This window comes from Manis pentadactyla, chromosome 2, assembly GCF_030020395.1.
Source record: "Manis pentadactyla isolate mManPen7 chromosome 2, mManPen7.hap1, whole genome shotgun sequence".
Classification (NCBI taxonomy): domain Eukaryota; kingdom Metazoa; phylum Chordata; class Mammalia; order Pholidota; family Manidae; genus Manis; species Manis pentadactyla.
In genome coordinates, this window is record NC_080020.1 from 153,377,177 (window position 1) to 153,401,634 (window position 24,458).

General features: G+C 35.9%; 1 protein-coding gene across 3 annotated transcripts in view; it reads left to right on the plus strand.

Moving 5' to 3' along the window:
• Positions 1-24,458, plus strand: part of MGAT4A (alpha-1,3-mannosyl-glycoprotein 4-beta-N-acetylglucosaminyltransferase A) — a 144,285-nt gene that overhangs the window by 73,059 nt on the left and 46,768 nt on the right. For all 3 annotated transcript variants that reach the window (XM_036879986.2, XM_036879988.2, XM_036879987.2), the window contains exon 5: positions 5,220-5,353. In XM_036879986.2, the coding sequence (XP_036735881.1) occupies positions 5,220-5,353 (134 nt within the window). The remainder of the gene's footprint in view (positions 1-5,219; positions 5,354-24,458) is intronic.

Genomic DNA, 24,458 nt, shown 5'->3' on the forward strand with positions numbered 1-24,458 from the left:
GTGTTCCCACACAGCTACTGACCCTTTCTTTAAGGAGGGGCTGGAATTCTCACAGTCAGAACAAAAACTGCCAGCCCACCCCATCCACACCACATCCCAGATCCTCCCACAAAATTTGTAGAGGCAGGCTGCAATTAACATAGCAACTACAGATGGGTAAAGGGCATCGCATACAACTAGGGTTACCAAATACTTAAGAAAACCAACATCGTGAATAACTTAGCACTGAAGAAAATTTCAGAGCAAGGAGAATATCATTTAAAAATAAATCATAATCAGTATATTTTTAGAGGAATGAGAGAGAACAACTCATAACTGACTTATAAAAGGATCAATTAGATACTTTGTGTTTCTACTTCAACGATTATATTTAAAATTTCCGTATAGATGGACTGAGAAACAGAATAGACACAGTAGAAGTTTGGATCAGTGATCATAAAGACCGAAGTGTGTAGGTCTTCCAGAAGGCAGCCTAAAGGGCACAGAGAACTGTGATAGATAGATAAAAGTTCTAAGATCCAGCTAATAGGAATTTCAAGAGAGAACAAAAAGAGGGAAGAGAGGAAATAATCAAACATATAATAGAAGAAAGTTTCTGTGACTTGAAGAAACAGGTTTTCAGACTTGGGGTCCGTTCAGTGCTGAGCAGGATGGCTGAGAAAAGCCCCTCTACACAATACCTATTAAAACAGCAGGTAATTACTGATTGGGAAAGGACATCAGGTCATTCTTTAAGTATTTGCTGAAGTGAAAACTCCATGAGACTTGCTATGAGCTAGGCACTTTGCCAGGTACTTTGGCACATTAAAAATTTTAGACATGGTTCCTTGTTATGTGGCGCTTCACTCCAGTAAAGAAGAGTGCATTAATCAAATAATTATATAAATAATTGTACAATTACAACTTTAATTTTTCTTTAATTGGTGATATAAAGGATGCTTTGAGAATGTAGAAAAGAGGCATTTGAGTCCTTAAGGAGTTTAGGGAAGTCTTAAAAAATATGTTGGAACCTGAGATCAGTAGAATATGTAGGTCACCATAAAGATGGGTATGTTAGTTTCCTATTTCTGAGGTGACAATTACCACAAACCCAATGACTTAAAACAACAAATGTATTATCTTATAGTTTTTGGTGGCAGAAATCTATAATCAGTGGGTTGACAGATGTGTGTTCCTTCTGGAAGCTTTAGGGGAGCATCCATTTCCTTGCGTTTTCCAGCTTCTAGAGGCCACCTACTTGCATTAGTTTGTGGCCCCTTCCCACATCTTCAGATTCCTCTCTGACTCTGACCCTCTTCTTCCATTGTCATATCTCCTTCTCTCACTTTGACACTCCTGCCTTTCTGTCATAAGAGCCCTTGTGGTATATTAGGTTCACCTGAGTAATCCAGGGTACTCTTCCCATCCCAAGATCCTCAATCACATCTGAAAAGTCCCTTTTGCCATGTAAGGTGATATATTCACAAATTTCAGGAATTAGGACATGGACATCTTGGGGGGTTGGGCATTATTCTATCATGTGGAGGAAAAGATTATTCCAGAAAATGAAAGCACCACAAAGTCCTGTGATGGAAGGGAGCATGGAATATTCTAGAAAATGAAAGAAGGCCACTGTAGATGAAGTACAGAGTGAGGGGAAGCATAGAACAAGATGAGACTAGAGATATATTAAGGCCAGACAGTGCAGGGCCTTGCAGACCATTTATAGGATTTGGGCTTTTATCCTAAGAGAGGAGAGAAGCCACTGAAGGGTTTTAAGCAGGATTTATTTAGGGTGACTTTTTAAAATTTAAATTTGCTGCAATGGGAAGAATAATCAAGTATATAGGAGGAACAATATGTGTGAAAGGACCCAGTAGGAGGCTGTCACAGTGACCCACTTGAGAGAGGTGAGGTTGGGCTAGGTAGTGGTAATAGTAGAGATGGAAAGAAGATGGACTTACAGGTTGCTTGCAGTGTATGGGGACATCCAGGAGGACATGATGATGGACTGGCTTTGTGGACTGAGATAGAGGGAGTAGTGAAGGATGGGTCCTAGGGTTCTGAATCATGTAACTGGATGGATGGTGGGTACTTTTCACTGAAATAGGGTACAATAGAAAATGTTTATCAGTATTAGTTTTCAAAAGAAGATAAAAAACTGAGTTTGTATATGTTAAGTTAGGAGTCGATTTTAAGTTACAGTGGCAGGTAGACAGTTGGATCTGGAACTCAAAGGGAAGATCTAAGTTAGACTTAATTTTATGAGTCATAATTTGCAAGTAATTGGTTGTTGAAGGTACAGGGATGGATGAGATTACCTAGGGCCTAGAACTGAGCCTTGAGGCTTCTCCAGCAATTAATTCTAAGGAAAAAGAAAGATGAAGCCAAGGAAGACAGAGAAGGTACAAATAGACAGAAGGTGCATGATAGGCTAAAAATATTTGACTAGCAATGAATAGTTAAAAAGGAAAGTAATTTATTTACAACTGAAAGTAGACTAGTAATTGAAGGTTGAAAATAAAAATTAAGGTTGTTCCTAAATTTTTCTTGATTGAAAGGAAATAAGGACTAGAACTGGAAAACTTCACAGGAAAGTTGAAAACTGTTATTAGCTCAGTCAAATTACAAACATTATGAGGAAGTGGTCTTATTTTATGGCTGTATTTTAGATTGTCTAGTACATAACAGATGTACTATGGAATGTAAGGTTAATATTTGAATAGAAAATATTGGACAGTTAATCGGTGGAACAAGTTACTTTGGCTTCATTTCTGTTTGGTTCCTTGATCCACCTTGCTCCTCCCTAAAAGGATGATATGGCTATATTTTTCATGGTAAAATATTTATTCTGAATTCTTATCCCTTAGAGTACATATATTTTCTAGATTGTAAACTATAGGAGAATATTATCTCAAACAGGACAGGGTAGGTTATGCTGTGGTAACGAACAGCCCCCAAATCTCAATAGTTTAAGTAGTAAAGGTTCTTAGGTTTATTTTGCTCAAAGTGCATGTCCATCAGGATTGGCAGAGGGTTTTGTGTATCACTGATTACTCAGAGATCCAGATTGATAGAGCAGTCAACCATTTTGAAGGTTACTGGCTGCTCTGCTGAGGAGAAAAGACAACTCTGAAGGATTCACACTGCGGTTACACAAGCTGGCCTGTGAGTTGCACAAGGGGATGAGTCATTGTCTGTTACTAGTCACATCCCCTCCCCCTGCTCTCTCCAACCCAAGGGGGACCAGGAAGTGCAATCTTACCTTGTGCCCAGAGGCAGGATAAACTTTCTTTTTTTGTGGTACTTTTGTGAAATAACACATGCATAGGCACTTAATTCTGCAGGTTTAGCTGGAATTAGTACTTTAATTTTTAGTGCTTTTGGAGTCCTTGAGTACCATGGTTTAAAATAAAGAATTAAAATTTCAGCTCCAAAATAATATATTTGAGGAAAATGACTTCTTTTCTAAACATGCTGTCTAAACTTAAAAGAGCAACAAAACAATCCAAAACCATAGTAGGGAGGCAAGTGTTTGCATAATTACTTTGTACCAATTTGTTTGCATACTATGTGTCAGCATGAATTTTGCTTTTTCTGTAAATAAAGTTGATTCGTGATCTTTAAGGTTCCTTCCAACTTTAGAATTCTGTGGATTCTAAATATTTTGTAGCATTTCCCTGAAATTGGTACATAATTAAGTTAATTATTTTTAGCATTTGCAAAATATTTCTTTACTGATATTTAACACTTAGAGTACTAAGACTTTTTAAAAGATGTTATTTTTAAAATCTTCCTGTGAAACATGGTCCTACTGTAATACAATATATGCATTCCTAAGAATTATTGCTCTGTGCAGAATTGTGCAATAAAATGAGAAAAATGGGGTTAGACTCACAACACTCAAAAACTTTGTTAGTTACACATAAAAAAAGATAAAAACCCTCCCAAAAAACAGTAGCTCAATTTTATACATGTTTAATGATTAAGAAATACAAAAGATGCTACAATAAATATGGGTATTCTACCTTGAAAAAGACTTAAAGTTTGCTTGTTAAAATGGACTTTCAGAAAGACTGTAGCTTAGAAGCGTTTGTGAAGTGGTGGTGCAAAGCAGGTTATCTGAAATCTGGTGGAGAGTTTTAACACCAGATGTGATGGGTGTGGGTCATAGCATGCAGTGAACTGAGGCAGCTGGTAGATGTTGGAGGTGTATGCATTTTGTGTATTTCTGTATTGCTGGGTTCAGTTTTCTGAACTCAGTTCAAATGGGTACAGTTTTCTGCCCTCACCTAGAGAGTGTCCCAGAGCAGAAATTGTATATAAGCAAATATGAAATCCATGCTATGCCAAATTGTTCCTGAATATATTAATCCTGTAGGAATAAATTGGCATTTCAAAACAAGCATTACAGTAGAAGTGACTGTAATATTAGACTTAAAAAGGTTGCATGAATAGTACACAGCAGTCACTTACACCGCAACCATTCCCCTAGATATTAGCATCTTACATAACCATAGTATAATGATCAAACCAGGAAATTAACCTTGATGCTATACTATTAACTAATCTTAGATCTCAGTCAGATTTTGTCTTTTTATTATTATTATTATTATTATTATTATTTTGTTTCAAGATCGAGCTCAAGATCTCAAATTTCATTTAATCGCCATGGCTCCTTAGTCTTCTCCAGACAGGGATAGTTGCCCACTTTTTGTCTTTCCTGATTTTGAGAGAGCACTTCAGAGAACACTGGCCACATATTTTGTGGAGTAGCCACCATTTTAGATTTATCTGGTATTTCTTTGTGGGTAAATTGATGTTACGCATTTCTGACAAGAAAACCACAGAAGAGATGCACCTTCTCAGTGCATCATATCCATGGTATACGAGACATTAATTTTTAAGGTGTGTTTAGTGTTTTCTAAATTTTAGTTGTGTGGTTAAATCTGTTGTTTGTACTTTACAAGCACTCAGTTTTAATGTGAGGTTTAATGTCTTTCAATTTTACCAGTTCTTTGACATTATTTTTCTTATGGATAAGCCATGTAGAAAAGAATCAAAACATTATGAGCATGCCTTTATATCCTTTGATTATTTTTCTTTCTGAAATGTAGAATATTTTTATCTCTCAATTATTTCTATCAATTTGAGAGGGCATAATACTTTTGAAGTAGTAATGTTTTTCTGTATTGTCTTTGTAAAATATTTTATAAATTACTATCATTATTTTATTTCAGTTTCAATAGTAATGGGAATTCCTACAGTGAAGAGAGAAGTTAAATCTTACCTCATAGAAACTCTTCATTCCCTTATTGATAACCTGTATCCTGAGGAGAAGTTGGACTGTGTTATAGTAGTCTTCATAGGAGAGGTAATTATTTAATTGTTACTTTTTACCACATATAATGTATAAGAGTTGAAACCACAATTGAATATTTAATATGCTTTCATAAGCATTTACAAAAATTGTGATTATTTAAAAATTTAGATTATTTATTCTAATAGTTAAATGTAAATCTGACTTGTTATTTTTGTGTTCTCTTCTGCAGTTACAATCCAGGAATAGTAATCCGTTATCAGTAGGATAATATATACATAAATCCTTAAGAATAGTGAGTTCCCATTTCTAGCTGTAGGACCTGAATTTGCAAATTCACTGTGATGTTCTTTGGGAGCTTTGAAACCTGAGAAGGACTTAGCTGGAGTTTTATCATCTCTTTATTCTCTCCACCCCTTCTCTGTATTCCCAAAATACAGCCATTATTATTTAAAAAGTCAAAATATCATGAATGAAGAATATTATATTTCTTATAATATAAAGATCTACGGAAAGAAATAAAGCTTTTCATAAATTATGAAGGAAAAATTTCCTGAGGTAAATATTCCTTAATTATCACATAAAATTTCAGAATATTAAAGGATTTAGGACATTATCTGGTTCTAGCCTACTGATTTGCATCTTTTCAATGTTTCCTGCCTCTTTTTAAACAGAAGTATTCTTAATCTTTTTCATAATATAAAAGTAAACACAGGCATATTGGTCAAAACAATTGTAGAAATGTATAAAGAAAAATAACCTGTTATTCCTCCATATAAATATAACTACTATTGCTATTCTGAAATGTATCTTAAATTTTTTCTGCAGCATGTATACATACACATAAATGGGATTGTTCTCTATACTTTTTAATACCATGAACATTTTTTCCATGTTAATAAAATGAATAATTATCACAGCATCATTTTGTATGGCTGCAAGATATTCCACTGTATGGTTTTAACCTAATTTCTTTCTGATTGATAGGTATTTAAACTGCTTTCTAGTTTTGGCTATTATTTTCAACACTGCATTGAGCATTATTGTCAGTAAATTGTTGTGCACTCATATGGTTACTGACATGGGATCCATTCCTAAATGAGGAACCTCTGGGTCAGAGTCCACATACATTAAAATGTTCGTTCTAGGCCAAAATGCCCTGCAGAGGTTGAGCCAGTTTTTGCCTTTTCCAGAAGTCTGTAACAGAGCTTGTTGCCCTGTCCCCATGCTCTTCAAGTAATACTAGTTTTTAACTTTTTTTGCCAGTTTGATGGGTTAGACATAATACATTGCTTTTGTTTAATTTAAATTTCTTCACTGAGTGGGATTAAATATTAGTTTATATAGTTTTTTACAATTTATTGTTTTAATTATTTTTATAACCTTTGTTCATTTTTTATTTTAATTTTTGATTTGTAAGAAATTTTCGTATGACAAGAATTACCTCTTTGACATATCTTGTCCAGTTTGTCTTTTGCATGAACTTTATGGGTTTTTTTTGTCATTCTTAGAAATTTTACATTTTAAGTAATCAAAATGTTAATCACATATTGTATACCAGTAGAAATTTGTACAACCCCCTTGGAAAGTAATTTGGCAACAGCTATTAAAATTCATTTATTTATTTATTTATATTTATTTTTTTATTATGGTATTAATATACAATCACATGAGCAACATTGTGGTTACTAAATTCGCCCCTGAACAAGTCCCCACCGCATACGTATCATCCCGGTCCATCAGCATAGTAAGATGCTATGGAGTCACTACTTGTCTTCTCTGTGTCTTCCCCGTGCCCCCCCACATTATGTGTACTAATCATAATGCCCCTTAATCCCCTTATCCCTCCCTAGTAGCTATTAAAATTTAAAGTGTACTCTTTGACCCAATATTCTGCTTCTAAAAATTGATCCAGTAGAACCATTTGCAAGTGTGTAAATATATTCAAGCACATACATACAGCTCCTACATATGTGTTAATCAAATGAATAGAGAAAATGGTCTTGAGGAATACACTCCAAACTATTAGTAGCAGATATCTTCAGAGTTGGGATTATGAGGAGATGCCATTTTCTATTGTATATAGTTTTGTATAATTAGAATTTTTTTACAATGAGCATGTATGGATTTTTAACCTGGAAAAAATCCTTAATACTATAAAAGAGAAAATTATCCTTATACACTTGTGTAAAGTTTTTCTTTTCCTTCCTATGTACGGAAATATCCAGTTCTTCCCTACTGTGTGTTTTTTTTCCCCTTTGTGTCCCTTTTACATTTACCTAGATATTTCACTTCTGACATTTCTGGTCACCAAATGTGTGTGGGGTTTTTCCCACACCAGGCAATCCTCTGTGACACCAGCTGGGTGTCCTACAGTTTAACTCAATTCTGCCCTCTCTACTTAGAGATAGTGTCAGATCCCATGGGTTCAGGTCTCAGTCCCACAAGATCAGCACCCATGCAAATAACACACATCAGACCCTAGTCCAAGCTCAGGTATCACCTGTGCTTCCAGCCAACCAACTATAGATCAGAAGTTCCAAAGACTTCCTCCTGTGTGTTCATTAAAAGTTCTTTACGTCACAGTGTTAATAGGTCTGTGCTCTCTTCATTTTACTCTCAATTCATGATGTAGACCTTGTGTGTTCTCAGTTCTGTTCGTGTTATTCCTTAGCCTGCAACATTGCCTCTTCCTTTCTCTTATTCATTCTTCAGGTCCCAGCTTATTCCTTTTATGAAACTGTCCCCAGGCTATAATTTGAAAATAGTCTAGAGTTAATATGCAAAAGTAAACTTGTCTTTTATTAACATTTTCAATTTTTGTAAAGGCATGAATTATCTCTGGTTCACTCTAACATATATAAAAAAAATTCAGAATGTAAAAGAACTGGAGAAGAATACACATAGGCAATAAAGGCTATTGTAATCTTTACATCCCTGTTTGACTTTCTGTTCTTCTTACTCTTTTCCTTGAAGGGTAGGACCATAAAATGTCCCTCTAGGGGAAGATGAGAGACAGAAAAGTAGTTAGTAGCTATATTTTTTCCTGTTCCTCCTTGGTGATTTCTCTCTAGGGGTCTATTGGGTGTATATGATGAGACCTTTATAGAACATACAAGGTTTTGAACAGTTGACCACTGATGCACATTTGAAAGTTCGCTGACTCCATTGTGGCACTGCAGGAGTTAAGAGGAATAAGTTCCAGTTTCTATGAAGGATCCATGATATGATCCAAGTGTGATGTTCAGATTTTAATATTGTATCATTCTTTTATTTTTTTATTATTTATTATTTTTTAAATTTTGCTATCATTAATGTACAATTACATGAACAACATTATAGTTACTAGACTCCCCCTATTATCAAGTCCCCACCACATACCCCTTTACAGTCACTGTCCATCAGCATAGTAAGATGCTGAAGAATCACTACTTGTCTTCTCTGTGTTATACTGCCTTCCCTGTGTCCCCCCCCCATGTTATACATGCTAATCATAATGACCCTTTTTCCCCCTTATCCCTCCCTTCCCACCCATCCTCCCCAATCCCTTTCTCTTTGGTAACTGTTGGTCCATTCTTGGGTTCTGTGAGTCTGCTGCTGTTTTGTTCCTTCAGTTTATTCTTTGTTCTTATACTCCACATATCAGTGAAATCATTTGGTACTTGTCTTTCTCCACCTGTCTTATTTTACTGAGCATAATACCCTCTAGCACCATCCATGTTGTTGCAAATGGTAGGATTTGTTTTCTTCTTATGGCTGAATAATATTCCATTGTGTATATGTACCACATCTTCTTTACCGTTCATATCTGATGGACACATAGGTTGTTTCCATCTCTTAGCTATTGTAAATAATGCTGTGATAAACATAGGGGAGCATATGTCTTTTTGAAACTGGGTTCCTGCATTCTTAGGGTAAATTCCTTAGAGTGGAATTCCTAGGTCAAATGGTATTTCTATTTTGAGTTTTTTGAGGAACCTCCATAATGCTTTCCACAATGGTTGAACTATTTTACATTCCCACCAGCAGTGTAGGAGGGTTCCCCTTTCTCCACATCCTCACAAACATTTGTTGTTTGTCTTTTTGATGTTGATGATCCTAACTGGTGTGAGGTGATACCTCACTGTGGTTTCATTTTGCATTTCTCTGATGATTAGGGATGTTGAGCATCTTTTCATGTGTCTGTCGGCCATCTGAATTTCTTCTTTGGAGAAGTGTCTGTTCAGATCCTCTGCCCATTTTTTAATTGGCTTATTTGCTTTTTGTTTGTTGAGGTGCGTGAGCTCTTTATATAATTTAGATGTCAACCCCTTATCGTGTATGTCATTTATGAATATACTCTCCCATACTGTAGGATGTCTTTTTGTTCTATTGATGGTGTCCTTTACTGTACAGAGGCTTTTTAGTTTGATACAGTCCCACTTGTTCATTTTTGCTTTTGTTTCCCTTGCCTGGGAAGATATGTTCATGAAGAAGTTGCTCATGTTTATGTTGAAGAGAGTTTTGCCAATTTTTTTTCTAAGAGTTTTATGGTTTCATGACTTATATTCAGGTCTTTGATCCATTTTGAGTTTACTTCTGTGTATGGGGTTAGACAATAGTCCAATTTCATTCTCTTATATGTAACTGTCCGTTTTGCCAACACCAGCTATTGAAGAGGCTGTCATTTCCCCATTGTTTATCCATGGCCCCTTTATCGTATATTAATTGACTGTATATGCTTGTGTTTATATCTGGGCTCTCTAGTCTGTTCTGTTGGTGTATGGGTCTGTTCTTGGGCCAGTACCAAATTGTCTTGATTACTGTGGCTTTGTAGTAGAACTTGAAGTTGGGGAGTGTAGTTTCCCCTACTTTATTCTTCTTTCTCAGGATTGCTTTGGCTATTTGAGGGTCTTTTGTGTTTCCATATGAATTTTAGAACTATTTGCTCTAGTTCATTGAAGAATGCTGTTTGTATTTTGATAGGGATTGCATTGACTCTGTATATTGCTTTAAGCCATTTTGACAATATTAATTCTTCCTATCCATGAGCACAGGATGTGTTTCCATTTATTGGTGTCTTCTTTAATTTCTCTCATGAGTGTCTTGTAGTTTTCAGAGTGTAAGTCTTTCACTTCCTTGGTTAGGTTTATTCCTAGGCATTTTATTCTTTTTGATGTAATTGTGAATGGAATTGTGATATCTCTTTCTGCTAGTTCACTGTTGGTGTATAGGAATGCAACAGATTTCTGTGTATTAATTTTGTATCCTGTAACTTTGCTGAATTCAGATATTAGATGTAGTAGTTTTGGAGTGGATTCTGTAGGGTTTTTTATGTACAATAAGTCATCTGCAAACAGTGACAGTTTCACTTCTTCCTTACCAATCTGGATGCCTTTTATTTCTTTGTGTTGTCTGATTGCCGTGGCTAGGACCTCCATCATTATTTTGAATAGAAGTGGGGAGAGTGGGCATCCTTGTCTTGTTCCCAATCTTAAAGGAAAAGCTTTCAGCTTCTCGCTGTTAAGTATGATGTTGGCTGTGGGTTTGTTATATATGGCCTTTATTATGTTGAGGTACTTGCCCTCGATTCCCATTTTGTTGAGAATTTTTAGTATGAATGGATATTGAATTTTGTCAAATGCTTTTTCGGCATCTATGGAGATGATCATGTTGTTTTTGTCCTTTTTGTTGATGTGGTGGATGATGCTGATGGATTTTCTAATGTTATACCATCCTTGTATACCTGGAAAAAATCCTACTTGATCATGATGGATGACCTTTTGGATTTTTGAACTTGGTTTGCTAATATTTTGTTGAGTATTTTTGCATCTATGTTCATCAGGGACATTGGTCTGTAATTTTCTTTTTTAGTGGTGTCTTTGCCTGTTTTTGGTATTAGACTGATGCTGGCCTCAAATAATGAGTTTTGAAGTATTCCTTCCTCTTCTACTTTTTGGAAAACTTTAAGGAGGATAGGTATTAGGTCTTCACTAAATGTATGATGAAATTCAGCGGTGAAGCCATCTGGTCCAAGGATTTTGTGATCAACTATATTTCAATTAAAAGAACAATTCGGTGATGGTTTTTTGTTTTTGCTTTTGAGTTATCCGAGTTCTTTATATATACTGGGTACCATTCTTTTGTGAAATTTGTGTTCTGTAAATATTTTCTCCCAAGCTGTGGACATCTGTTCATTTTTTTCACATTGTTTTGGTAAGCAGAACTTTCAAATGTTGATGAAGTCTAATTAGTGTTTTTTTAAATTATAATTGTTCTCCATGGCCTAAGAAACTCTTGCCTACCCCAAATCATGAAGATTTTCTCCTTTGAAATGTTTAACTTTTATAGTAGATCTATGATCCTTCTTGAGTTAATATTTGTTATAGTGTAAGATAATGTTAAAGTTTATATTGTTTTTCATATAGATGTCCATTTACTCCAGTATCACTTGTTGGAAACACTTTTCCCTATTGGATTGCTTTCATGTCTTTGTTGAAAATCAAGTGACCATATTAGTGTGGGTCTTTGATCTGTTCCATTTATCAGTGGGTTAATTTTTATGCAAATACCTCATTGTCTTGATTACAGTAGTGTAGCTCTGGGAGGAAGGGGTTCCCCGCCCATGGCAAGTTCGCTATGAAATTGGTAAGACCAAAGAAAGGCAAGGGCCAAATGTTGAGGGTGAAAGGAGTTACATGTTTACAGTCACAGGCAGCTTGGTACACGTGGCTGGCTCAAATGCATTTGCCAGGCCTGCTACAGGTTCTGCTCCCTGACACGAGCTTATTCCTTTAGGCAGTAGGTCTCATATCTCCTTGCTCCCTGCCCTCCAGATGCCCTGTTCCCAGGAGCACTGGAGCCCCACAGCTCTCTGTCCACTCTCCTGGCAGCCCAGTTCCCTGCTCCCACACTCAGGGAGCAACTCTGTGAGCAGGACCCTGCATACCAGGAATGCAGGGAGAGGTGAGAATGGTTGTTTCCTCTCTACCCTCCCCTGGACTGGCACTCCCCATGACTGACCAGTGGCTGTGTTGCCAGTAAACATCCCATAAATGTGCAAACATGCTCTTATTATATACACAATGGACACTATTAAGGCAGGTGAAAATCCTAGTCAGAAAGTTCCATTTTTCCCACAAATAGCATTGAATTAAATGTTGAAGTCAGGTAGGATTAAGCCCTCCAATTTTGTTCAAGATTGCTTTAGATATTTTAGGTCCTTTGCATTTCTATGTACAATTAAAAATAATTACAATCTTTTTAATATCAATATTACTTCATAGTGGTAACTTTTCAATTGGGTGTTTTTTCCTTTAAAATAATGGAGAAGCATTTGGTCACAATTTTTTATCTGTTCTGTGGCTATCATACTTCTGTTTGTTTTTGTTAATAGGTGTTACTGAATGTCTCCCCTTTTCCTTACATTTTTTGTGTAGTTGCTGTGCTGGTTCCTTTTTTATGAGTCACCATTGAAGGAAATGGCTTTCCCCCTATGCCACTGGTATACAGGAAGGGGCAGAGTAGTATTCCAGATGAGTTGGTTATTTTAATTAAAGATTATGTCTTTGTAGTCACCACAAAGTCAGGTTGCTTCCTGCAAATACAGTTTGTCTGTGCAGTTCTTTGTTATCTCTTGTTATTGGAACCAAACTAGATTCCTTTTGAGCTTGAGAATTTTGGTTATTAATGTTGGTCTTACTGAAATGGGGTTTGCAGTTTTTGTATCTGTTTCTCATTGATAATTATGTATAGCATCTATGCTGTGTTTCTAGGCAAAACTGTGTAAGTGGTTTAGTCTTTTCTAGTTAGAAAGTTTAACATGCTTTCAGCCAGAGGTTACTTACCTGAATGCTTTGAAACTTTTTCCCCTGCAAAGCACCTGAGGAGTACAGTAGCCTCCAGAACAGTAGCCCTTTCTATAGTTATGTCTTCTCAAATTCTCATAATGACCTGTTAGTTGAGTTTTTAAATAAAGGCAAAAGTACAGATTTCATTCTACATATTCTTTCTGTCAGAACAAGTATTTATTGAAGTTCTAAAATGAGGAAGGTACAGTAATAGATTAAAAATCTTTAAAAAATCCATTAGGCAGGAGATTGTGCCCTTAACTTGTAGCCTAGCATTACACAAAAAATACTTTTTTCTGTACCTTCATCTGTTTTTTCTGCATTTTGAGAAACAAATTGTTATATACACATATGGCTAATAGTCCAACAGTACCAAGTTTGTTATACTAAACAGCAGTTTCCTATCTTCATTCTTCCTAACCACCCCCCATTTCCTTTTTTTGTCCTTTCCTCATTTACTTACTCCTCCTCTGAGACCTTTTAAGTCTTTTAGCTCTAGCTGACTGACCGTCAGGTAAAGTAGAAAACTCCCTGTGATGGTATTAAATTGATATTATTCTTTGATCTCAAAGAACCAACCTTTAGTTTTATTGACTTTTAATGAAGTCAATAGAAATTCATGAATTTCCATTATTTCCTTCTGCTTTTAGTTTGGTTTACTCTCTTTTTTAATAGATTATTTTAGGTGAATATTTAGGTTAGTGGTTGAAAATCTTCTTTTCTAATATAAGCAGTTTAAAAGCTATAAATTTCCCTCTAAGCACCACTTTAGCTACATCCCATAAATTTTGATATGTCACCTTTTTTTCATTCAGATCAAAATACTTTCTAAATCTCCTTGTAATTACTGTTTTGACCCGTGGATTATTTAGAAATTCATTGTTTAATTTTTACCTATTTATGGATTTCCCCAATTTTTTTTATGTTGTTTGATTTCTGATTTGACTCGTGGTAGTCAGAGAACAGATTTTTTATGATTTCAGACCTTTTAAACTTATCAGTGCTTGTCTGTGGAATAGCATATGGTCTATCCTGGATGAGGTGCTATGTGTGCTTAAAAAGAATGGATTCTGCTGTTGAGAAGAATATTTTATTGATGTCTGTTAGGTCAGGTTGATTCATACTGTTGTTCAAGTCCTCTACAGACTTGCCAATTATCTGTCTAGTTGTTTATATTCTTGATTTTAAATTACAAATAACTGTGTGGTGCATCAGTAGTATTTTTGGCCTATAACTTTTTAACAAGTAGATTTAAAAATGTTTACTTATGCATTGGTACTAAGTCATACAAATGCCAATAGGGAAGAAATTGTGTATGTATAATATCCCATAAAATTTGCTTGCAATTCAACAAATATTTACTGACAGTGGCAAATGCTAGACCCATCATTGAATAAAACAAAGCCTCTGTCCAGTGAAACTTACAGAGAAGGACAGATAAAAAAACAAATATATGTTAGATGGTGGTGAAAAATAATCAGGAGTAAATAGGAAAGGGAGTACAGGGTTGCCAAGGGATGGTTTATTATAGTGGTCAGGACATTTGGGCAAGGACCAGAAGGATACAAGAGTTGCACAATCCAAGCATATTAGTAGTGTGTGCAAAGGCCCTGGCCAAACCTATTACATGGCATATTTTGTGAAACAGCAAGGAGAGACCCATGTGGCTGGAGCAGAAAACGTAAGGAGTTTGTTCAGTAGTAGCAGGTAGTCAGAGGAGTCGGGTGGGCCAGATCACGTAGGATGCTAGGCTATTGTAAGAACTTTGCTTTTACTCTAAGTCAGCACTGGCAAAGTTTTTGGTAAAGGGCCACTTGGGAAATATTTCAGGCTTTGCAAGATATATAGTCTCTTTTGCAGCCATTCAGCTCTGCTGTTGTAGCCTGAAAACAGCCAGAAACAATATGTAATGGTGGGTGAGGTTGTGTTTCAATAAAGTACTTTATGAAAATAGGTTGTGGGTCTGTTTTGCTAATTGCTGATCTAGATGGAAAGCCATTTGAGGGTTTGAAGTAGACAACACTTGACTTCCTTTTTTTCTCCCTTTAAGGTACTTTAAAACACTTTATTTTGAAATAATTTTAGATTTACAGAAAAGTTACAAAAATAATAGAGAGTATTCCCTTCACTCAGCTTTCTCTAATGTTAACAATTTGTGTAGCCATAATGAAATTATCAAAACAGCCATTGGTATAATACTGCTAGCTAAACTGTAGACTTTATTAAAATTCCATGGATTTCCACCTGAGATCACTTTTTTGTTCTAGCAGCCAATCCAAAATACCACATTGCATTTAGTTGTTGAAACTGCTTTGTTTCCTCCTATCTATGACTGTTCTTCAGACTTTTCCTGTCCTTCATGAACTTGGAGACCCTGAATTAGTCCTAGTCAGTTACTTTGTAGAATGTCTCAATTTGAACTTGTCTGATATTTTCTCATGATTAGATTGCAGTTACGCATTTTTGGCAAGAATAACATAACTGGTTCTTTAAAAAGATGACACTGGCTACTTTGGAAAAGGCAGAAGCAAGGAGAGTATTTAGGAAACTGTTGCAATAATCCAGGAGAGACTTGAACTAGGATAATTATGGAGGTGGTGAGAAGGATGAACTTATTTTGGACTAAACAGGTTCTGAAAAAAGAAGTTTAAGAATTATTGCTGTGTATCAACAAACTATTTAGGAGAAGGAAATGAAGATATGACAGATATATTGGAAATGAAGATGTAGTCTTCTTTTCCTCTTATCTATCCTTTTAACTTCCTCTTTCTTACTCTTATCTTTCAGCAGCTTGATGATTTTGGAAACTAATTAAGCTAACTGTGGTATTTGTTGGCCTGTGTTGGTAGACCTGCATTGAATTTAAAGTAGCATAAAACCAAGCATTAGGTGGGTAGGAATACCTTTTTCTTGGATCTTAGGGAAATAAAATTTAATAAGAGCTGCCAGCGTCTTTCTGGCATAAGCTGTCCTTTTAATCCTTTTGATTTGTCACTGGTAAGACACATTATCCTTCTGGAATTCTCATTGCTTCGTGATTATGTTAAATAGTGTCTGCTTCCAGCCATGCATGATAGAGTTAATAAGGACTGGACCTACCTTCCTGCTATAAACAATTAGAAAGCTAGACAATATATATGATTCATTTGTTCTCAGACATTAGCAGACTCTTCAGGACATGATTCATCAAAGGAAGTAAATGCAGTGGACACAGCAATTGTCCCAACTTTCTTTCTGGAGACACATTCTAGAGCACATTATAAGAAGGAGAATCCCAAAGAGAGCAGCTAGAAATTGCACAGCAGAGCTCCAAAAAAGGAGACTACTACATAGCAAATGGTGCCTTTGAGTCATTGTTGTATTGGACCACATATGCACAGGAATCCACAAGTCTGGGGAAAAAAATGATCAAGGACCTTAACTTGAACAATTCCATTGCTCACATAGGATGAGCAGCCCAAATGGCAAGTCCTTGGTAAATCACCCAGGGCATTCAATGGAGACTCCAGAGGAGCTGAACTGCCCTTGAAGTGGTTATTCTAGACCCACCCAGCAAGCTTAAAAAGAGGCCTGTAAGGGTTCGAATGATCCATAATAACTGCCTGCTATAATAAATCTCAACATTTGCTAAAAGAGAACAAAATTAACACATTCAACAATGTAGCATTTATAATGCACAGTATCAAATTTAAAACACGTTAGTAGGTCAAGGAGCAAAAAAAAAGTGACCCATAATTATAAGAAAATTAAGCCCATAGAAACAAATCTAGGGATGGCAGAGGTGTAGTAACTGGCAGGTAAGGACAATAAAACTATTATAACATTTTCAAACACTTAAAATAACATGAAGAATGGAGTGGAAGATATGTGAAATAATCAAATGGAACATATAGCACTGAAAAGCACAATATCTGAAATTAAAAATTCACTCTAAGGTTTAACAGATAAGACATTGAAGAAGAAAAGGTCAGTGAACTAAAATAACAATGGAATTGATCCAAAATTAAATATATATGGAGAAAAAGACTGAAAAAATATGGAACAGTGCCTCAGTAACCTACCAGATGATATTAACTGGTCTCTCATGCAAAATTGGGATTCCAGAAGGAGAGCAAAAAGAAGAAATAATGCTAAAATTTCTCTATATTTGAAGAAAAGAATAAATCCTTAGACTCAAGAACCCCAAAAATAAACAAAATAAATACAGAGCCACTCTATGGTATGTCATAATCACATTACTAAAAACCAGAGATAAGCTGGTGTTGGCAAAACTGGACAGCTACATATAAGAGAATGAAACTGGGTCATTGTCTAATGCCATACACAAAAGTAAACTCAAAATGGATCAAAGAACTGAATGTAAGTCATGAAACCATAAAACTCTTATAAAAAAACATAGGCAAAAATCTCTTCAACATAGACATGAGCACTTCCTCGTGAACATATCTCCCCGGGCAAGGGAAACAAAAGCAAAAATGAACAAGTGGAACTATATCAAGCTGAAAAACTTCTGTACAGCAAAGGATACCATTAATAGAACAAAAAGACATCCTACAGGGAGAATATATTCATAAATGACATATCCAATAGGGGGTTGACATCCAAATTATATAAAGAGCTCACAAACCTCAACAAACAAAAAACAAATAAGCCAATTAAAAAATGGGCAGAGGAGCTGAACAGATACTTCCCCAAAGTAGAAATTCAGATGGCCAGCAGACATGAAAAGATGCTCCACATTGCTAATCATCAGAGAAATGCAAATTAAAACCACAATGAGATATCACCTCACACCAGTTAGGATGGCCACCATCCAAAAGACAAACAACAACAAATGTTGGCGAGGATGTGGAGTAAGGGGAACCCCTCCTACACTGCTGGTGGGAATGTAAATTAGTTCAATCATTGTGGAAAGCACTATGGAGGTTCCTCAAAAAACTCAAAACAGAAATACCATTGGACCCAGGAATCCCACTTCTAGGAATTTACCCTAAGAATGCAGCAGCCCAGTTTGAAAAAGACATATGCACCCCTATGTTTATTGCAGCACTATTTACAATAGCTAAGAAATGGAAGCAACCTAAGTGTCCATCAGTAGATGAATGGATAAGAAGATGTGATGCATATACACCATGGAATATTATTCAGCCATAAGAGGAAAACAAATTCTATCATTTGCAACAACATGGATGGAGCTAGAGGGTATTATGCTCAGTGAAATAAGCCAGGCGGAAAAAGACAAGTATCAAATGATTTCACTCATCTGTGGAATATAAGAACAAAGCAAAAACTGAAGGAACAAAACAGCAGCAGAATCACAGAACCCAAGAATGGACCAACAGTTACCAAAGGGAAAGAGACTGGGGAGGATGGGTGGGAAGAGAGGGATAAGGAAGAAAAAGGGGCATTACGATGAGCAGACATAATGTAGGGGGGCAGCACGGGGAAGGCAATACAACACAGCGAAGACAAGTAGTGATTCTATAGCATCTTACTATGCTGATGGACAGTGACTGTAATGGGGTATGTGGTGGGGACTTGATGATGGGGGGAGTCTATAACCATAATGTCACTCATGTAATTGTAGATTAATGATACCAAAATAAAAAAAAATAAAGATAAAGAGAAGATCTCAAAAGAATTCAGTGAAAAGATGTAGACAAAAAAAGAAAGGTAAGAATACTATAGATACTTGTTAGAAATTCTGCAGGCCAGAGGTAATGGAACATCTTTAAAATGGTGAGGGGAAACCATTTTTTTAGATGAATTGTCTTACATTTAATCAATCAACATTTACAAGTGTTAATGTTACATATAACCTCATAACACCCAGGTGTGTGGGCACCTTAAAAGTAAGGAAGTCCAACCTCTGTCCCTTCTACCTGACTGCCCTGTCCACAGTGTTTGCTTTTCTGGTCTCCTGGTATTTCAAGGACTGTGGATCATTGACCAGTACTCTTCTGAGTCCTTCTTCTGAGCAAGTCTTTTTACAGTTTTTGTTTGAGATTTCAGTTGTAGACTCTTGGACAGATAAAACTTGAACAAAGCTGTCAAGTTAGTGATGTAAAGTAATTTCTATCAATTATTTAGAAGGTAATCATCAAATGTGGTAGCTATCATTTTTATTTTTATGGCCTCTTTCCAGAGACTACCTTTTGGCCTGTTTGGCCAGTTCAGCCTATCTTCATCTTTTCTTAATTGAATTATAATTGACATGCAATATTACATGCATTTAGGTGTACAATATGGTGATTCAATGTCATGCATTATGAAATGATCACCTCACTAGGTCAAATTTGTCACCATACAAAGTTATTACAATAGTACAATATTCCCCATGCTGTACATTACACCCCCATGACTTATTTATTTTATAATTGGAAGTTTGTACCTCTTAATCCCATTCATTCATCTGTTTTCACCTGCCCCCTTACTCCATCCCCCCAGGCAACCACCAGTTTGTTTTCTGTATCTATGAGTCTGTTTCTGCTTTGTTTTTTAGATTCCATGCACATGTGAATCATATGGTATTTATATTTTTCTGAGTGACTTATTTCACTTAGAATAACACCCTCTAGGTCTGTCCATGTTTGTCACAAATGTCAAGACTTCATTCTTTTCTGTGACTGAGTAGTATACCATTGTGTATCTGTAGCACATCTTTATCCATTGATCTATCAATGGACACTTAGATTGCTCTCATATCTTAGCCATTGTAAATATGCTGCTGGGTGTATAGGGGTGCATATATCTTTGAATTAATGCTTCTGTTTTCTTCAGATAAACATACAGAAGTGGAATTAGTGGATCATACACTATTTCCATTTTAAGTTTTTTTGAAGAACCTCCATTCTGTTTCCATAGTGGCTACATCAATTTATATTCTAAACAGCAGCAAACAAGGATTATCTTTTCTCCACATTCTCACTAACACTTGTTATTTCTTGTCTTTTTGATAATGTCCATTCTAACAAGTGTGAAGTGGTATCTCATTGTGGTTTCGATTTGCCTTTCCCTGGTGATTATGATATTGAGCATCTTTTCATGCATCTGTTGTCCATCTGTATGTCTTCTTTGGAAAAATGCCTGTTTAGGTCTTCTGCCCATTTTGTGATTGGGTTGTGTGTTTTTTGTTATTGAGTTGTACCAGTGCTTTGTATATTTTGGATATCAACTCCTTATCAGATATATTGCTTGCAGGTATCTTCTCCCATTCAGTAAATTTTTGTTTTGCTGATGGCTTCCTTCACTGTGAAAAAGCTTTTTAGTTTGATGTAGTCATGTGTTTTATTTTTGCTTTTGTTGCCCTTGCATGAGGAAACATATCCAATGAAATGTTGCCAAGACCAATGGATGTCAGAGAGCTTACCGCCTGCATTTCTTGTAGGAGTTTTATGGCTTCAAGTCTTACATTTAAGTCTTTATTCCATTTATTGAAGAGACTGTCTTTACCCCATTGTGTGTTCTTGCTGCCTTTTTTATAGATCGATTGACCATATGAGCATAGGTTTATTTCAGGTATCTCTGTATCCCATTAATCTATGTATCTGTTTTATGCTACATTATATTGTTTTGATTACTATAGCTTTGTAGTACAGTTTGAAAGCAGGGAGTGGGATACCTTTAGCTTTGTTGTTCTTTCTCACACTTGCTCTATCTTGGATCTTTTGTGGTTCCACACAAGTTTTAGGAGTCTTTTTTCTAGTTCTGTGAAAAATGCTGTTGGTATTTTGATAGAGATAACATTGAATCTGCAGATTCTTTGGGTAGTATGGCCATTTTAACAATATTAATTCTTCCTATCCATGAGCATGAATATCTTCCCATTTATTCTTGTCACCTTCAATTTCTTTAATCAGTGTCATAGTTTTTAGATTACAGGTCTTTCACATCTTTAATTACATTTATTCCATGGTATCTTATTCTTTTGGATGCAATTATAAATGGTATTGATTTCTTAATTTCTCTTTTTGATAGTTTACTAGTATATAGAAATGACTGTATATTAAGTTCTTTCCTTCAACTTAGTCCATTTATTCTAATAGCTTTTATTGAAATCTTTAGGATTTTTCTGTAGATAGTATCATGTCATGTGCAAGTAGTGACACTTTTACTTCTTCCTTACCAGTTTGGATGATTTTTTTTTTTTGCCTAATTGCTGTGGCTAAGACTTCTAACACTATGTTGACAAAAAGTGTTGAGAATGGGCATACTTGTTTTCTTCCTCATACTAGAGGAAAAGCTTTCAGCTTTTCAACACTGAGTATGATGTTAGCTGAGGGTGTGTCTTACATAGCCTTTATTATGTTAACATGTGCTCCATCTCTACCCACTTTGTTGGGAGTTTTTAATCATGAAAAGATGTTGAACTTTGTCAGATGCTTTTTATCTTATTGAGATTATTATATGATCTTCATCCTTCATTTTCTTTGTTTTTTATTAAGTTATCATTGATATACAATCTGATGAAGATTTCACAAGAAAAACAATGTGGTTACTACATTCACCTTTCTTATCGAGTCCCCTGCATACCCCACTGCAGTCACTGCCCATCAGTGTAGTAAGATGGCACAGAGTCCCTGCTTGTCATCTCTGTGCTACACTGTCTTCCCCATGACCCCACACACACCATGTGAACGAATCATGATACCCCTCAATCACCCTCTTCCTCTCACCCCACCCGCCCTCCCCCACCTCTCCCCTTTGATACCCTCTAGTCCCTTCCTAGAGTCTGTGAGTCTGCTACTATTTTCTTCCTTCAGTTTTGCTTCATTGTTAAACTCCACAAATGAGGGAAATCATTTGGTATTTGTCTTTCTCTGCCTGACTTATTTCACTGAGCATAATATCCTTTAGCTTCTTCCATGTTGTTGCAAATGGTAGAATTTGTTTTTTTCTTATGGCTGAATAGTATTTCATTGTGTATATGTACCACCTCTTCTTTATCCACTCATCTACTGATGGACACTTAGGTTGCATACATATCTTGGATATTGTAAATAGTGATGCGATAAACATAGGGGTGCACATGTCTTTTTGAATCTGAGAAATTATATTCTTTGAGTAAATTACTAGGGGTGGACTTCCCAGGTCAAATGGTATTTCTCATTTTAGTTTTTTGAGGAACCTCCATACTGCTTTCCACAATGGTTGAACTAGCTTACGTTCCCACAAGCAGTGTAGGAGTGTTCAGTTTTCTCTGCATCTTCACCAGCATTTGTTGTTCTTAGTCTTTTGGATGTTGGCCATCCTAACTGGTGTGAGGGGATCTCATTGTGGTTTCAATTTGCATTTCCCTGATAATGATATGGAGCATCTTTTCATGTGCCTGTTGGCCATCTGAATTTCTTCTTAGGAGAATTGTCTGTTCATATCCTCCACCCATTTTTTAATTGGTTTATTTGCTTTTTGGGTGTTGAGGCATGTGAGTTCTTTATATATTTTGGATGTTAAGCCCATGTTGTTTACAAATATATTCTCCCATACTGCAGAATGCCTTTCTGTTCTACTGATGGTGTCCTTTGCTGTACAGAAGCTTTTTAGCTGATCTAGTCCCATTTGTTCATTTTTGCTTTTGTTTTCCTTGCCTGAGGAGATGTGTTCAGGAAAAAGTTGCTCATGTTTATATTCAGGAGATTTTTGCCTATGTTGTCTTCTAAGAGTTTTATGGTTTCAGGTCTTTGATCCATTTCAAATTTACTTTTGTGTATGGGGCTGGCTCTCTAGTCTGTTCCAGTGGTTTACGGGGTCTGTTTTGTGCCAATACCAAATTGTCTTGATTACTGTGGCTTTGTAGTAGAACTTAAAGTTGGGGAACATAATCCCCCCAGATTTATTCTTCCTTCTCAGGATTTCTTTGGCTATTCAGGGGTCTTTTGTGATTCTATATGAATTTTAGAACTATTTGTTCTAGTTCGTTGAAGAATGCTGTTGGTATTTTGATAGGGATTGCATTGAATCTGTAGATTGCTTTAGGCAGGATGGCCATTTTGACAATAGTAATTCTTCCTATCCATGAGCACGGGATGTGATTCCATTTATTGGTGTCTTCTTTAATTTCTCTCATGAGTGTCTTGTAGTTTTCAGGGTATACATCTTTCCCTTCCTTGGTTAGGTTTATTCCTAGGTATTCTATTTTCTTTGATGTAATTGTGAATGGAATTGTTTTCCTGATTTCTCTTTCTACTACTTCATTGTTGGTATATAAGAATGCAACAGATTTCTGTGTATTAATTTTGTATCCTGCAACTTTGCTGAATTCAGATATTAGATCTAGTAGTTTTGGAGTAGATTCTTTAGGATTTTTTATATACAATATGTTATCTGCAAACAGAGATAGTTTACCTTCCTCCTTACCAATCTGGATGCCTTTTATTTCTTTGTGTTGTCTGATTGCCATGGCAAGGACCTCCATAACTATGTTGGAAAAAAGTGGTGAGAGTGGGCATCCTTGTCTTGTTCCCAATCTTAAAGGAAAAGCTTTCAGCGTCTTGCTGTTAAGTATGATGTTGGCTGTGGGTTTGTCATATATGACGTTTATTTGAGATACTTTCCCTCTATACCCATTTTGTTGAGAGTTTTTATCATGAATGGATGTTGAATTTTGTTGAATGCTTTTTTGGCATCTATGGAGATGATCATGTGGTTTTTGTCCTTCTTTTAGTTGATGTGGTGGGTGATGTTGATGGATTTTCTAATATTGTACCTTCCTTGCATCCCTGGAAGAAATCCTACTTGATCATGATAGATTATCTTTTTAATGTATTTTTGAATTTGGTTTGCTAATATTTTGTTGAGTATTTTTGCATCTATGGTCATCAGGGGTATTGGACTCTAATTTTCTTTTTTTGTGGTGTCTTTGCCTGGTTTTGGTATTAGCGTGATGCTGGCCTGATAGAATGGGTTTAGGAGTATTCTGTCCTCTTCTACTTTTGGAAAACTAAGGATGGTGGGTATTAGGTCTTCACTAAATGTTTGATAAAATTCAGCAGTGATGTCATCTGGTCCAGGGTTTTTGTTCTTAGGTAGTTTTTTGATTACCCATTCAATTTTGTTGCTGCTGATTGGTCTCTTCAGATTTTCTGTTCCTTCCTGGGTCAGCCTTGGAAAGTTGTATTTTTCTAAAACGTCCATTTCTTCTAAGTTATGCAGTTTGTTAGCATACAATTTCTCCTAGTATTCTCTAATAATTCTTTGTATTTCTGTGGTGTCCATAGTGATTTTTCCATTCTTATTTCTGAGTCTGATTATGTATGTAGACTCTTTTTTTTAATAAGTCTGGCTAGGGGTTTATCTACTTTGTTTATTTTCTCGGAGAACCAGCTCCTGCT